Source organism: Ictalurus furcatus, chromosome 10 (genome assembly GCF_023375685.1).
Source record: "Ictalurus furcatus strain D&B chromosome 10, Billie_1.0, whole genome shotgun sequence".
Lineage (NCBI taxonomy): Eukaryota > Metazoa > Chordata > Actinopteri > Siluriformes > Ictaluridae > Ictalurus > Ictalurus furcatus.
In genome coordinates this window covers 6,376,213-6,391,209 of record NC_071264.1, presented here as the reverse complement: position 1 = coordinate 6,391,209, position 14,997 = coordinate 6,376,213, and the positions used below count along the sequence as shown (strand labels likewise).

At 42.5% G+C, this 14,997-nt stretch overlaps 1 protein-coding gene across 3 annotated transcripts; it reads right to left on the bottom strand.

Moving 5' to 3' along the window:
• Window positions 1–36: 36 nt before the first annotated feature.
• On the bottom strand, window positions 37–11,763 carry txlng (taxilin gamma). 3 transcript variants are annotated; one of them, XM_053635661.1, is made up of 9 exons: window positions 11,463–11,735; window positions 6,868–7,126; window positions 6,584–6,675; window positions 6,287–6,457; window positions 5,990–6,184; window positions 5,150–5,269; window positions 3,047–3,214; window positions 2,861–2,956; window positions 37–2,545 (listed from the first exon to the last, which is right to left on the bottom strand). In XM_053635661.1, exons 1-9 carry the CDS (start codon window positions 11,511–11,513, stop codon window positions 2,228–2,230), a joined length of 1,470 nt encoding a protein of 489 aa, XP_053491636.1. In that variant the 5' UTR covers window positions 11,514–11,735; the 3' UTR covers window positions 37–2,227. The 3 variants fall into 3 exon arrangements, with proteins under 3 accessions (XP_053491636.1, XP_053491637.1, XP_053491638.1); XM_053635662.1 differs by lacking the exon at window positions 11,463–11,735 and adding an exon at window positions 10,946–11,450; XM_053635663.1 differs by lacking the exons at window positions 2,861–2,956; window positions 3,047–3,214 and having other exon boundaries at window positions 11,463–11,763.
• Window positions 11,764–14,997: the final 3,234 nt, after the last annotated feature.

Here is a 14,997-nt window from a genome sequence, read left to right as displayed (position 1 = left end):
ACGTATAACAAAAGAAACCGTGATGAGAAACGGAAAAAATCTACAAAACATTTTATTGAAAAGCAAGACATGGCTACAAGAGCATTCGGTCTCACAGGGTACACAGATTCAGGTAAGGGAGAAAAGGAAAGAAAAACACGTTCATAGCATTTGCTGCCTTTAGCCTCTTTCACAGTTAGTTTTGCCTGTGGAGGTAGATTTCTTGCATAACCTGAGAATCAAACTGGGGCAACAGCAAAGTAAATAAGAGACACTCTGACAGTACCGAAACAGCAAACTGTCCTCAGTTACAATCTAAACCTCACTGTGTACTGGGTTAAATTATAACTTAAAAGAGAAGTCGAAGTCACACGTGCCAAGAACGTGTGACGTTTTATCTTAAGAGCATGATAAACATTCACATTTCGACAACAAATTCAAGCAAAGGGATCGGTCAGTGGTGCAGTTGAAGCCTTTCCTAAACTGCGACCGAGACTGGTGGGGGTCCAGCCTCTTGATTTATTTAGCAGCGCATCACTTGTGGTTTTATTTATTTTTTTATACATGGTTCAAGTTGCTTGCTTTTTTTTTTTCTTCCCCCAATTTAAAAAGTGAAATCCTAAAACAATCTTTTTCCAGTGACCATGTGAGCTGACAAAAAGGGAGCCATTTAATAAGTACTGTGTTTTTTTTTTAAAAAAAAAAAAAAAAAAAAACACTGGAATGTGTTTGCTCAAGTCAAATAATTGTGGAATGTTACTGGGTGGCTCAACGTGGACCTGAGGGGGACGCTCTCAGACACCCTGTTTTCCGACTGTATGAAATGAGAAAGCGTTTACGCCTACGTGTCCTACGAAGTTTGCATAATTTCAACATGGAACTTTCACAGAGTTAGGAACAGCTACAAGGCTCGCAGCTACTGCACTTCAGAAAAACAAACAACATTCAATCTTTCCCGTCGAGTACCAAAGATGATCTCGAGGCCTCTTTTGAGCTTAATCGTAAATGAATTTCAGACACGTTTATTTCCAGTTCTAATGGAGAGCGGTTGTATTACAAGTCCAGACAGCTATTGCAAATGGTTGCTACCTAAAGTTTCATGTTTATATGAATTTCAGAAACATTTAAACAAATATGGAATGTCTCAAGTCGTTACAATAACATGGTGGTTTAAATTGAAACGATGTAGGCCCTTTGCCACTGTATCAAAAAGTTCCCCCCAATATTTAGTTAACTGGTTAACCTTGTAAAGCATTCAGAAACTGTAGTTAAGCTCAAGGTGGTCTGGTTTCGTTTGTCAACTTGGGTAAAGGTGATTTTATCTGCCTCACTACTAGGGCACATGACCGGTTTGTATGGAACGAAACAAAGCCATCTCCCATGTTTAGTTCACAAACCTTTTTCAATACACAATATGAATGTGTCGAGTTTCAAAGGAAAGTTTCTAACTGTACCTCGATGCACACGGAGGAACCCGAGATGTTGTTGTAAACAACGTTTAAAGCGGTAGGATTTCTCATGAACGAGCCTCGATAAAACTCTGAAATTGTGTTGAAAGTAGTCCGGACATTTCTCAAACTGTGTGTACGGAGCAGCCTTGTTACGTCGAACTAGCCCTTGATTGAGGAGTATCCCATGTTGAAAAGAAAACGATACAGGCAGTATATATATTCTCAGAGATGAATAAAAACAAAATAACATTAAGATCAGTAAATTTATATATAAACGGAAGAACAAAACCCGTTCGAGCTTCTTTCGTTTGGAGTAAACCGTCCAAGGAACCTGATCGCGATCATTCCTTTCGTGAATGCCCTACAATCACACTGTCAATTAGACAACTACAGACGCTTATGTCAAAATATCTCTATCTTTATATGCATCTGAATGCGTTTATTTGAAATCGGATACTAGAAGCCGGATCTGAGAGCTACATTATCGTAAAGAACAAGTCTGAAATCAGAGCACAGATTAGCAGGAAGTTGGGGGGGGGGACCTAAACGGAAAGAACTAAGCATGAAACACTAAAGCTGTAGTCGCTGTTAGACCACATGACGGCTTCCTAAGAAAAATACACCTGGTAGAAAAAAAGCGAGTAAAAAGTGCTCATCATAAATCCAATCACCGATGTATTAATGATGGGGTCTTTTTTTTGTTGTTTTAATTATTAACTATTACACAAAAATATATACCTCCACAAAAAAAAAATTATTATAATAATAATAATCAATCGTCCCTCAGCGGGCTTGGCTCAGTCGTTATTAAGATGCTCTCTGGTTGATTCCTCGAGCTGTGTTTGCAGCGCCAGCCTCTCTGTCTCAGGGGCCAAACATTCCATTTCTCCCTCCACCTCTCCATCCATCCCTACGCTTGCAGGAGGGCTGAAAGCCTCCTCTGGCTGGGGGTCTGGAGGCCCTGTCCCCTCCTCTTCAGGATCCTTTACTGGGTCCTGGAGGGCTCCGAGTTTCTGGCTCAGGTCGTTGCGTTCCCTCTGCAGGGCTCTGCACAGCTTCTCCAGACGTTCCAGTTTCCCTTGGAGAGCCTTGTACTGTTTGTCTCGCACAGTTTTCTACAAAACAGTAAAGAAATCGTAATCACATCATTGACACGTTCTAATGTTTACTAGCTCGTCGTTCAACTACTGCTCAGGCTGCACGCAGTGCTTCAAATAAACGTTGGTCATGTTTACTGTACAAGAATTAATCCATCCATCATGCTGTAAACAGGTCAAACTTGACTAACCGATCGGTGTGTCTCGTCGTTTACGCTATTCACATCACCTGTTGGTTTGGGATTCCCAGAGAACGCCTAGATAAACACACATTCTTAGCGTTCTACAGGCCTGCTTCTCTTAACTACTACAACACCCAGCATGATCTCTCACCTCCTCAGCCATCTGCAGTAAGGTGTGGTTGTTAGTCTCCCATTTGGTCCTCCAAAGAGTGGTCTCCTTCTCCAGCTTCTTGATTTTCTTGGTCATCTGTGTATAACAGCAGTCAAAGAAGAGTCAGGACTGAATGACCAAGCCGACAGCTTCGGAAAAAAACGGCGTTAGAAGAATACCACAGACCTTCTCCATTTCCTGTCTGAAGGACGTGAACACTTCGTTGCTTTTCGCGAGGGTCGTCTGAAACTCTTCAAATTTGTCCATGTAAAGCGTAAGCTGCTGCTTCAGCTGGAGCTCCTGCTCCTTCATCAGCTCACATTTATGTCTCGATTCTGTCGCATCTTTCAGAAGCTAAAGAATGAATGGAGATGAGGTGATCCGTTACAGAGCGACAAGGCTGCCGCGCCACGGGCACTGTGACGGGCAAACCTTTTAACGCACTCAAAAATGAACACGTTAGGCTTTCCTGCAGTTCTATAAGATCTCGAAACCGTCAACAGTTACATACAGGCAGGACCATGATTACTGGCACCCCTTAAGAAAAAGAAATCTGCAGGTAAAATGACTGCCACTGCATTTAGAAGTTTATGAAACCTCCTCCATGCCAACACAACCACCACGAGTCTTCTATACATGCTCAGTGAGACAGCAAGGAATCGGAGACCGCTTCTCAATACAGAATCTCTCCAATTCCTCCAAGGTTCTGGGCTCTTCTCTTCAGCGACGTTTATTCCAGGGATGGAACTGAGATGGCCATGCCGAAAAAACTTCATTCCTGTTGAAGTTTCCAGGTTTTTATTAAAACTCTCCTAGTGCTTCATAAAGTCTATGCCGTCATGTATCCTAAAAAGGTTCCCAGGGCCTATGGAGGAAAAAAACAGCTCCACACGTACCCTGCAGCGTACTTAACACTGGAGATTAGATTATTTTCTGTACATCATGCTTTTTACGTCAAATCTACCTTGTGTTTGTTGCCAAAATGTGACTCAGGAAATTGCGTTTGCGGTTGATAAAAGAAAAGGCTTTCTACTGGCATGCCTTCCAAATCTTTTGTTGGCAAGGAGGTCGTGTCAAAATACACTCGCATCATCTTCCAGGTAAATTCGTTATAAGTTCCGTTTTTTGGTAAACGTTTTAATATTTGTCCAACGGCGGATACGAGCATTTTTCAGTGATGTAACTATTTTCCACGGCTATAGTCAATGACTGCGTTTACACGGACAGCAGTAATCTAATTATTGACCTTATTCTGAATAAGACGATATTCTGATTAAGGTGTTTACACGAGTCGCTTTTAGAATATTCCTTTCATGTTCCTGTTTTACGTGTTATAGAACATAGATCGATTAACGTCACACGTCATTACGTCCCCGCGCCACGCCGTCCGACGTTCCCTTCAGAATTTCACGTATCGACATACAGTTGGTCTTCGTTATGGGACCGTATACAGTTTTGGGTGTTTTCATTTTTAATTTTACGAAAACTTCAAGTGCGGTTAATTATTTGTCGTGCTGTACGTGCTAATAGACGACTGCTTGAAGCCGTGGGCTGCGTCCCAAACTGCGTACTTGCCTACTGTATAGTAGCTGAAATACGTGTATTTAGTAAGTAAGTACGCGGTTTCCGACGCAGCCGTGCCGTCTTATTTGCCGTGTGTGTGTACGCGTCCTGTCGCACAATGCGGTGAAAACTCTCACACGACGTTAATAGTGTGATTAAAGTGTGTACATGTCTGTAACGCGACTAAAACAGGAATACTCCACACGTCTTAATACGATTTGTGTTTACTTCGAGTATGACTTTAATCAGATTAAGGTCATCAATAATTGCTGTTTACATGATAGTCTCTTAATCAGAGTGTCGTCTTAATCGGGTTAATATCGTAATATCGTTGTCCGTGTAAACGCACTGAATGACTGATTTATGGAGGCTGTCTTATTTCATTTGTGCATTCTCTAATCTTCCCCATGCTGATGAATGATCAAGAGAATTTGGCCTCTGTGTCATCCAGGAAGTCATGGATGAAAACTTCCTAAACACTCTAAATCGAAAAATGGTCATTTAACGCCCAAAGAAGCATCAATGTGCTAAACGTCTCACTCGACCAGCAGAATGACCGCTTAACCTATCGTTACACAGGGTGCCAATAATTCTGAAGCTGCCTGTATAACTATTGATATAGACAGGAAGTTGTTTTCCTTTAGTCCATACTGAGAATAATGAAGGTTTAAAAAAAAAAAAAAAAGGCTAGATCATAGGTGAGTGGTTCTGGTCTGAGTTACGTACAAGTTCTCTCTCTCTCTGCTGCTTCTCTTCCACCTCCCTCATCAACTCGGCCGTCCTCTGAAGATTTGCATCAACCAGCTGCTGCTGAAGCTCCTTGTGCTTGAACACCTTGTCAATGTGCTGGGGGGAAAAAAGTGTTATGTTCAGACGTGCCATTATAAACCACTCCGATAACAAGTCAGCCCTTTTTTCTTTCTTTCTTTTTTTAAATTTGCGATGCAACTTGCTGAGTTTTTTTTTTTTTTTTTTTGCAGAAAACTACTTGAATGGTGTGAAATTGCAATTGCAGAAAATTGTTGGGAAATGAGACCTTTGAGCTGTCCTCGTGTTCGACGCACGTGAACCGAAGACGGTTTTGGCTGAATGACGTCACGTGACGCGTCTTGACCCAAATCTGCAGTGATTTATAAAAAAAAACTGCAAGCTCCTCTGAATGCTGCTCGTTTTTGCGTTCATTTCTGAGAACATTTCTGTTCCTGCTGTAGATATTTTATTCAGAGTTCAGTGACTAATGAAATATAGTTTATAAACTGTCCAGACATGAGCTGAACAGAACGCCCGTGTATATTTGCTTGCTTTTGGGCTTTCCACACTAACTCGGATAAAGCAGGCGTCTTACATGCGCATAATCCTGTGAGCAGAACAAGTGGTATTAAGGTTAATACATAACGTTCCTACGATTAAGCTCCTCCATGTCTACAGCGTGAACATCACTGCGTACGTTTCAGCATCTCTTCGTACATCCCGGAGCTTGGACAGTCCGGATAGTTAATCGATCAGGTCCTGACTATACGCGTCTCAAATTTCCCCGTTGTCTAATCCATGTAAGATTCTCCTCACCTCCTCCCGCAGCTCGTACTGCTCGATGAGCTTCTTGAGCTTCTCGGCCAGCTCCATGTTCTCCTGCCTCAGCTTGGTGTTGTGGGTGTTGTGCTGCTCCATCTGCGTTTCGATCTCGTTGAGAGTCATCTGAAAATGAAGCGTGGCCTCCTTACGCCTCTCTTCGTATTCTCTGAACCGCTGGGCGTTCTCCTCCTACAAAAACAAAACAGATCCCAGACCAATAACACTTCATACAGAGCCGACATCGGCGTGAATGCCCGTCAACCCGTAACCGGCGCGGGAATGATGTAGCACCTTCAGGGTCTTGTTGTGCCGTTGTAGTTCCCTGCAAAGGCTTTCCAGCTTGCTGCGAGCCAGAATCGCTTTGCTGTGCTCGCTCTGAAGATGGATCTTCTCTTTGAGGACCTGCGTCTGCTTCTTCTGCAACGCCTTCACTTGCTTCTGCATACTGCGGCTCTCTTCTAGCTGTCGATTGATCAAAGAGCTCCTGTTATGGTTCTAACAGATACTACGTGAACCCCTGTCTACTATCGTCTTTGCGGAACACCATACAGTTAAGACCACATGAATAGCTCTGAAAGCTACACTTACCAGGTCAGCATACTTTTTGCAAAGAGCAGCAAGTTTCTCCTCTGGAGTGGCTAAAGTGTGAAGGGCTTGCATCAGTAACATCACCTCCTTTCCTGCATTAATGTAAAAGAGTAAAGTAAGTGAAGTATTTTATGCGCACCAACCAATTACTCTAACTTGTACTTCTGTTTGAAATCCGAAACGTCTGCCTAAGTAACCTGCTATTTAGATATCCAATCAGGAAACGAGCGAATCTAATCACTTCCTTCTCATCTAACTGAGTGACCTGAACGTTCGGCACTCACCGAACATATTCTGCTCCTTGTTCTGATCGCCACTCGTCTCCAGTCCTCCTTCAAGGGGGTCAATCCGGCAGTCTTCTCTCCCGGGTGTCTCCCCTCTTACCTCTTCGCTGCAGCAGGTGTTAATCAACCCTCCAAACTCCCCAAGGTTATCTTGAGAAGGGGTCACACTAACTGGAGGGGAGCTGCTACCCTCTACAAGGCCACGTGTAGCTGCCTCCATTCCACACACACCGGCGGTCTCCATCATGTTAGCCCCGTACTGTCGGAGAAAAACGAGCGCAAAACTTGTGAGAATGTCTTGGACGATTATCCACGATGCCTTTTAACGTGTAAACAGTGTCTGCGCTTCTGACCGTGTAAAAGTCTACTACTGTGCACTATCTGTTACTGTGTAATAATACACGCACAATGGTAAATTACCCAGTGTCTGTTGTCTACCGTCTAGACTCTATTGTCCTGTGCATAATGGCTGTATAGTCTATTGTTTAGTGTTGCGTATAGTCTATTCAGGTTACAGTGGTGCTTGAAAGTTTGCGAACCCTTTAGAATGTTCGAAATATCTGCATAACTATGACCTAAAACATCATTTCCAGAAGTTCTTAAAGTAGATAGAGAGAACCCGATTAAACAAAAGAGGCAAAAATATTATACTTGGTCACTTATTTATTGAGGAAAATAATCCAACGATCTGTGAGTGACTTCACACTCAGTAAAAAAAAACAAAAAGCAACTAAACTGAACCATTTCCTGTGACAGGGTGGTACCTTAAAGAGTGTGTACTAAGTATTTTTAGCATGTGATAGTCACACGAAGGTCATCAGGGTTGAATTAGGATTTAGGAGATGGCAAAGCCCAGATTCGGATTTGATATAATTCTTTGTCCTAACTTCACCCGGACAATCGGACCTTTAAAAATTAGAAACATAAAAACATTTTGGTTTAAAGGACAGATGTATATACACCGCAGTTAACAACTGCCTTGAGTGAATGAACACATTTAGCCATTTTAAAAGGGGGGCGGGGGGGGGGAGAAAACATCTCTATAAAGCTGTATGAAATTGTCTCTCATCATCACCATCATTAAGCTATGCTATGATTTGCATTTCCATCAAAGGCTCTGTTCCCCTCTGGTCTTATACCCAAAGGTTCAGCATGGCTACAGATGTTCATTCCAACCAAGCAGGAGCCACACCCCACCTGACCATCGATTAAAGACCAAAATCAACTGATTACACGGCTGGAATCGGGCGTGGCTGCTGTTTGGTTAGAATAAAACCGGCAGTTGAATTGGCTTTGCTGATAATATTGGACACCCCCTTGCAGTAAACCTTTTCCACTGTCGACACTTCTGATCCAGCCGATCGGTTAATCATCAAGCTCTTCTTCGGTTGGCACAGGAACATTACGTTAAACCATGCAAGGGATCGCCAGGACTGGTGTTGAGAACCCTTGCAATAAACACAACGTCCTCCTAGAGGCTCAAGCAGAAAATAGGGTCGTGTATACAGAAACGTCTTCAAAGCGAGCTTGAGCTAATAAGGATATTTTGTTCTGTCCGTTAGAACCGTTTACGTTTCGCAGTCGTAGCCGTCCCAGGAATTTTGCATAATCCTTTTTGTTTCCTCCGATCGGTGGCTTCGAGACGAGCGTTGTAGCAGTAGTCTCTCTCTGGTCCCAATGGCACGAAATCAGCCAGTACTACCGAGTACGTCACAGTCTGCTGATCTCGACTCGAAACCAAGAAGAAGAATTAGGAACAATGGCATAGTTAATATGTTTTCCCTAAGGTTTAGCTCTTAGTTTCCACAGTACAGCCTAGTTAATGTGCCAGGTTAAGTTTTAACCTACACTTTTCTTTTCTTTTTTAATTACACTATATAGCCAAAACGTATGTGGACACCTGACCATGAGATTGATCTGTGGTTTTTTCCAAAAAAAAAAAAAAAATCCACAATGGCTGTGTTTACACTGCAGGACTTGACGCCCAATTCCGATTTGCTGCCTATATCCGACCCGCTTACGTCTTCTTTTAAAAGCGACCCATATCCGATATCTGCATTTACACCGTACACTTCGTGAAACAACCCGAACTTGACGTCACCAGAAGCTTGGGCCGGAAAGGAAGTAAAAACGGCGCAATCTGCAACGGACCCGGACGCAAATATTATACAAGCATATATAAAGGTAAGCAAAACACCGGCCTCTTAAAGCGGAGAAATAAAGACGAAAGACCTTGTTGTGTAGTTGTGTTTTCGCGGTTAATATCCACCCGAGTTGACGCCATTCTCCGCCGTCTCTTTTTCAACGACGTACGACTCGCGTTGACCGGGGAATATCCGATCTGTCCGCTTACACGGCAGGCGCGAATGCACCGTATCCGATTCGCGTCAGATTTATTCCCGCATATGAATGAGGAATCCATGTGCTTTTTTCCTGCTTATACGCTCACGGGTCGTATCCGATCTCGTGCCACATGGGAGGAAGAAATGGGAATTGGGTCAACTGAACCATGTAGTGTAAACGCGCATGGCCAAAGTTTGAAGCGCACAATTGTATAAGATGTCTGTGCATGGTAGGGACGGGCGATATGGACTTACAACTATATCACGATATTTTCTGGTATTTATTGCGAAAACGATATCAGTGACGATATAAATATACTACCATTCACTACTGTTTTTGGCTACAAGTGACCGCTGCATGCAGTCTTGAGAGCCTCAGAAACACAAACAGTGATCTAAAAGTAAAACCGATTTTCTGTAAGCGACCCAGTTCCAGATTGTAGAGGTCCAGTAGCTCCTCGTTTAGCGATAAACTCCTCTTCAGCTTCACGTCCGCCTTCTGCCGTACTTGTTTTCGCTCTGCACGTGAACTGCGAACGGGTCGCAGACCGTCGCACAACGAGGCTTTATCGTCATCATCACGGGAAGACTAATTCTTATTGTGTGGAGAATTTCTACCGGTGTTTCGTAAACGTTAAGATAATCGCCCCGCTCCTAGTGCATGGTGTAACATGGTGAACAATTTCCCTCCGCTGGAATTAAGAGGCTCAAATATGATCCGGCACGAACGAGCACCCGAGCACAAAGCGATGCTTATAAAGACACGGCTTGCCAAGGTTGGAGCGGCTGTCCTGCACTGAGCCCCGACCTCGACGCCACTCCTCAGAAGAGATGGAGGTTATTAAAACAGCAAACGTGCACGACATCTGGAACGGGATGTCCGACAAGCACGCGTGTTTTCGGCCATATCGTGTACATCAAAACAAATCAACACGCGCAATTATTTCACACTGATCTTAATTCAGGCTGTGGTCTAATAGAGGTGGAACTTGTTTACTTGAAAACAAAAATTGTATTTATGCATGCTTCTTCATGTTCAGGAACGGTGTTTATAGCATGTCACATAGCTTGGGAAAGTCATTTCCTTTAACATGGGTTACAGCTACACTGCTGACAGAGTGGTTAGTTGTTATTACTTGAGTATCTGCTGTATGAGAGGACTCTGAATAACGTGCTGAACAGGTTACAGAATAACCACGTGCTGTACACCAACACCAAGAGGAACACGTGCAACAACCACAAAACAAAAACAATCAATCAATCATAATAAACACCCTACATACATACAAACCGATAACTTGTTCAACACGTCGTTTTTTTTATTTATTCATTCTGACCTGCCAATTTCCTGTTGTATGCACGCGCGCCTCGTTACTCAAACTGCTGACTGACAACCGAATACTGAACACGGCGCGCGCGCAAAAAAAAAAAAGAAAAAGAAAAAAAAAAACAAGTACGGAGAAAATTAAAGCGTTAAATATTCCCGAGTAACACAATTTCAACCGGTTATACGCTGTTCTAGATATTATTTCCTATATTATCGCGGTCATATAGTCGTTTAACGTGCCGGTTCAGATACAAATACACGACCAACAAACTTTACCTCGTGATAAAACCCACACTGTTCGTGTAAAACATTAACTATATACATATAAATAATAATAAAAAAACGTGTTCAATCTTTTAAAAACTCCAGCTTCGAACACCGTCCTAAATCAACATGCGAGCTAACCTACCTTTAATACCCTCGGAAATAACCCCCAGAGCAGAGTACAAGTCCAAACAGGCGAGTGAGCTACTAAACTTCGTGGGGAAACAAATCAGGACCCCCAGCTAGTGAGCTAGCTAGCTAGCTAACGTTCCCCAGATGCGTCGCTAGCGAACACAAGAATTCGAGTTTTAAATGAAATTCAATAAAACTCCCACATGTTGTTTTTCACACGAGTAATACACAATCCTAACAACATGTACGGTTTAATAAAATGTCAACGAGCGAGTCTGTGTCAATCAGTTCTGGCTTTGCTGGACTCGCTAGCCCAGTTAGCTTAGCCACTTCCTCTGTAAATATATAACACCCGTGGTGTGAGGAACCTCTGGCACTTCCATTAGATCAGCACCTAGCACTTACGTCTCCTCAGCTCGGGGTTTCCTGATAACATTAAGGAAAATACTATACACACAAACGCAAAAACCTGTTAAATTATGACCGTGTTAATCAACCAGAACGTCATAATATCCGACGGTTGCTGTTACCTGAAGGGTTTCGGTGTTTAAATCGACCCTGGCGCCTGAACAAGTCGCCATGTTGTGACGAAACACTGAGCAGGAAAATAAAAGCTCCGAGGAGGTTCAGTGCAACAGGTTCAACTTTACTCATCGCCACACACACACACACACACCTCTCTCATGTGCTTACACACGTCCTGCTGGATCATTTTCATGTCTTCAACCAGTCAAACAACACCAAGAAACACACGTGTATCACACATCAACATCAAATATATCAAGGATTTCACCTGAAAGTCCCATATCTACTCCTTTTCATCCTTATAATTAGCTTCTTACTTTTATCTACAGCGTCTGTGCTGGATTTACACACACACATCTTTATTTTATTCCCTTCCTGCTTTCTGGACATTTGTAATATTTTGGTACAGGTGAGATCAAGTATTTGCTCATTATGCAATGGTTAGTTCAGGTGCACTGCTTTGATTGGTCGAGCAGCGTTCCAAGAGTGCTTATATTTCATGTAACCGCACTGGGATGTTTCATTGACTGCGTTTACATGGACAGCAGTAATCTAATTATTGACCTTATTCTAAATAAGGCGATATTCTGATTAAAGTGTTTACATGAGTCGCTTTTAGAATATTCCTCTCACGTTCATGTTTTACGTGTTATAGAACATAGATGGATTAACGTCACACGTCATTACGTCCCCACGCCACGCCGTCCGACGTTCCTTCCAGAAATTTCACGTATCGCTATACAGTTGGTCTTCGTTATGGGACCGTATACAGTTTTAGGTGTTTTTATTTTTAATTTTACGAAAACTTCAAGTGCAGTTAATTATTTGTCGTGCTGTACGTGCATATAGACGACTGCTTCAAGCCGTGGGCTGCGTCCGATGCACGTACATACATGTATTTAGTAAGTAAGTATGCGGTTTGGGACGCAGCCGTGCTCTCGTTTGCCGTCAAACGGTTGAGCACTGCCGTGTGTGGTCGTGTCCTGTCGCACAATGCGGTGAAAACTCCCACACGACGTTAATAGCGTGATTAAGGTGTGTACATGTCTGTAACACGACTAAAACAGGAATACTCCACATGTCTTAATACGATTTGTGTTTACTTCGAGTATGACTTTAGTCGGATTAAGGTCATCAATAATCGCTGTTTACATGCTAGTTTCTTAATCAGAGTATCGTCTTAATCGGATTAATATCGCAATATCGTTGTCCATGTAAACGTTCTGACAGCGTGTATCACTCCGCCAGTCTGTGATCGCCACGTAAAATTCCACTTACTAGTTCGAAACCATTACTACAGTAGAGTTAGAGACATCATCAGTAGACATGACAAATCGATACTTTTCAGGACTGTAACTTTTGGTTTAAATTATCAAAGCTCATCAGATGAAGATGAAAAGGAAGAAGGGACGCCGGTTTCATCAGAAGCACCTTTAACCGGAATGTACAAATCAATGTGAGCTAGCTAGTGAGCTAGCCTATGGGCTAGAAAGTAAGTGTGGCTTCTTCGGGAACTATTTCCACTGGCAGAGCAAAAAATAAACAGATCATTTGGCCATATTGTGTCCGAAATATGACTTACGCGATATGAATTTCTTATTTTCTACTATTTCTACAGAACTGTTGTATAAAAGCAACAAGCAAGAGTGCGGATATAGTGAATCCCTCCCTGCGGCCTCATACCTGCGGCGAATCACAGCTGTAACATAACCACACTCTTGCTCGTGCAATGTTGCTAAATTTATCTTCAGTTGCTGCTTTATCTTGATCAGAGTTTCGATGACTCTAGAGTCAATTCTGGTAACACTGGGCACAAGGCAGGATCCAACTCCATGTTTTTGGGCTCTGGGAGGAAACTGGAGAACCTGGAGGAAACCCATGTGAACAGTATGAGAACATGTGAAAGTCCACACAGACAGTAACCCAAGCTCAGTATTAAATCCTGGAGCTGTGAGGATGCAATGCTACGCACTGCACCGCCATGCCTCCCCCAATCAGAATCAGGCATCTTGACAAAGATCCAATTAACACACATTTCCTGACTTATCGTAAGTGCATTCTAACACATGTTTTGTGTACAAGTTTTGTTTCTGTAGCTTTGATAGATGCTTACTGAAAATCTGAAGCCTTTCAAGCACCTTGCCAACTGCATTCATGCAGGTCTGAGTGGACTTTGCCATGTCATTAATGGCCATTAGACTCCATTATTCATTAACTAAGTCAACTTCATCTCAGGGAGTTTTTCCTTAGCACCATTGCCTCTGACTTGCTCATTATATGCTCACTTCCATATTTAAAATCTATGTCCTGAATTTATATATTTCTGTAAAGCTGCTTTGGGACAATGTCCATTGTTAAAAGCTCTATCCAAATAAAACTGAATTGAACTTCATGCAGAACTCCAAGGCAGAATGTCACTCGCTAAACCTGCCTGCCTTGCCTGATATACATGTAATTTGTGTAAATTTGTGTAAATTTGATTTCTCCTAAATCTTTCCATTAACAGGGTGAGCCTATGCAAAGCAGAGACAGTGGAGCTCTGACAGTCAAATACTAAGATACGAACATGGTTCTCTGTGTAGGTGTTCTCCAACGATCATCAAACATACGTATGTTAAGTCACATAATCTCCCAGGCAATGAATTCACATAATCTCCACTGTTGCTTGAAATGCAAATGTTATTTGAAGGGCAGCTAAAGAAAAAAAAATGTTATCAAACCCTTATTTGTTCTAGTGAGGAAGTATAAATTCAGGAGCCAAAGTGAAGGTTATTTCACACCTCACTTCATCTGCATATTGGTGAGTCTTACACCTGCATTTCTGACCGTTTTAATAAATACATACTCTTTTTATAATGAAAAATGAATTTCAAATTAGAGATAAAAAAAAAAGATATCTTCATTCATTTTTATAAATGACCAAGATAAATGATTTGATCGTTACATATATAATACTTCAGTTTTTGTTTTTTAAATTTATTTTGTTTCCAAATCAGTTCATCCATATTCTTCCAGTCGAAACCATGGCACTATTTGGGAAAGTTCTGGAACCTGTTGGGTTCATGCAGACCATGCGTGTGCTCGTCGAGGGAATCTGCTCTTATCTGAGTGGCAGCCCTACCTCTGATAATTTGGACCTGGTGAAGAAGAATTTAGACCACATCGATCATGAACTTAGCTCCTTTGGACCAGGTCTGCTGACTGACGACGAGGTCCACTGTCTTGAATATGACTTGGCTGTAGTGTACAATCAGCTAGGAGCATCAGTGAGAGCCCAGGCCGAGTTCACAAAACGTGAGAAAGAAGTCTTTCTGAGCTTTGTTCAGGAGTACAGACTGGAGCGGCAGCTGACAGCACTGTACAGTCGTATGATGGGTATCTCTGTGCTGACCGATCAGCCCACCCTGTTGGAGAAGCTTGTTCTTAACCGCAAGCCCAGACGCTGGGAGATTAAAGAATTTTGTGTCAAGGTCAGTACACATGCAGTCTTTGGGTGAAGGTGGAAAACATTCATTCATTCAGCTTCAATGATCAGTTTAT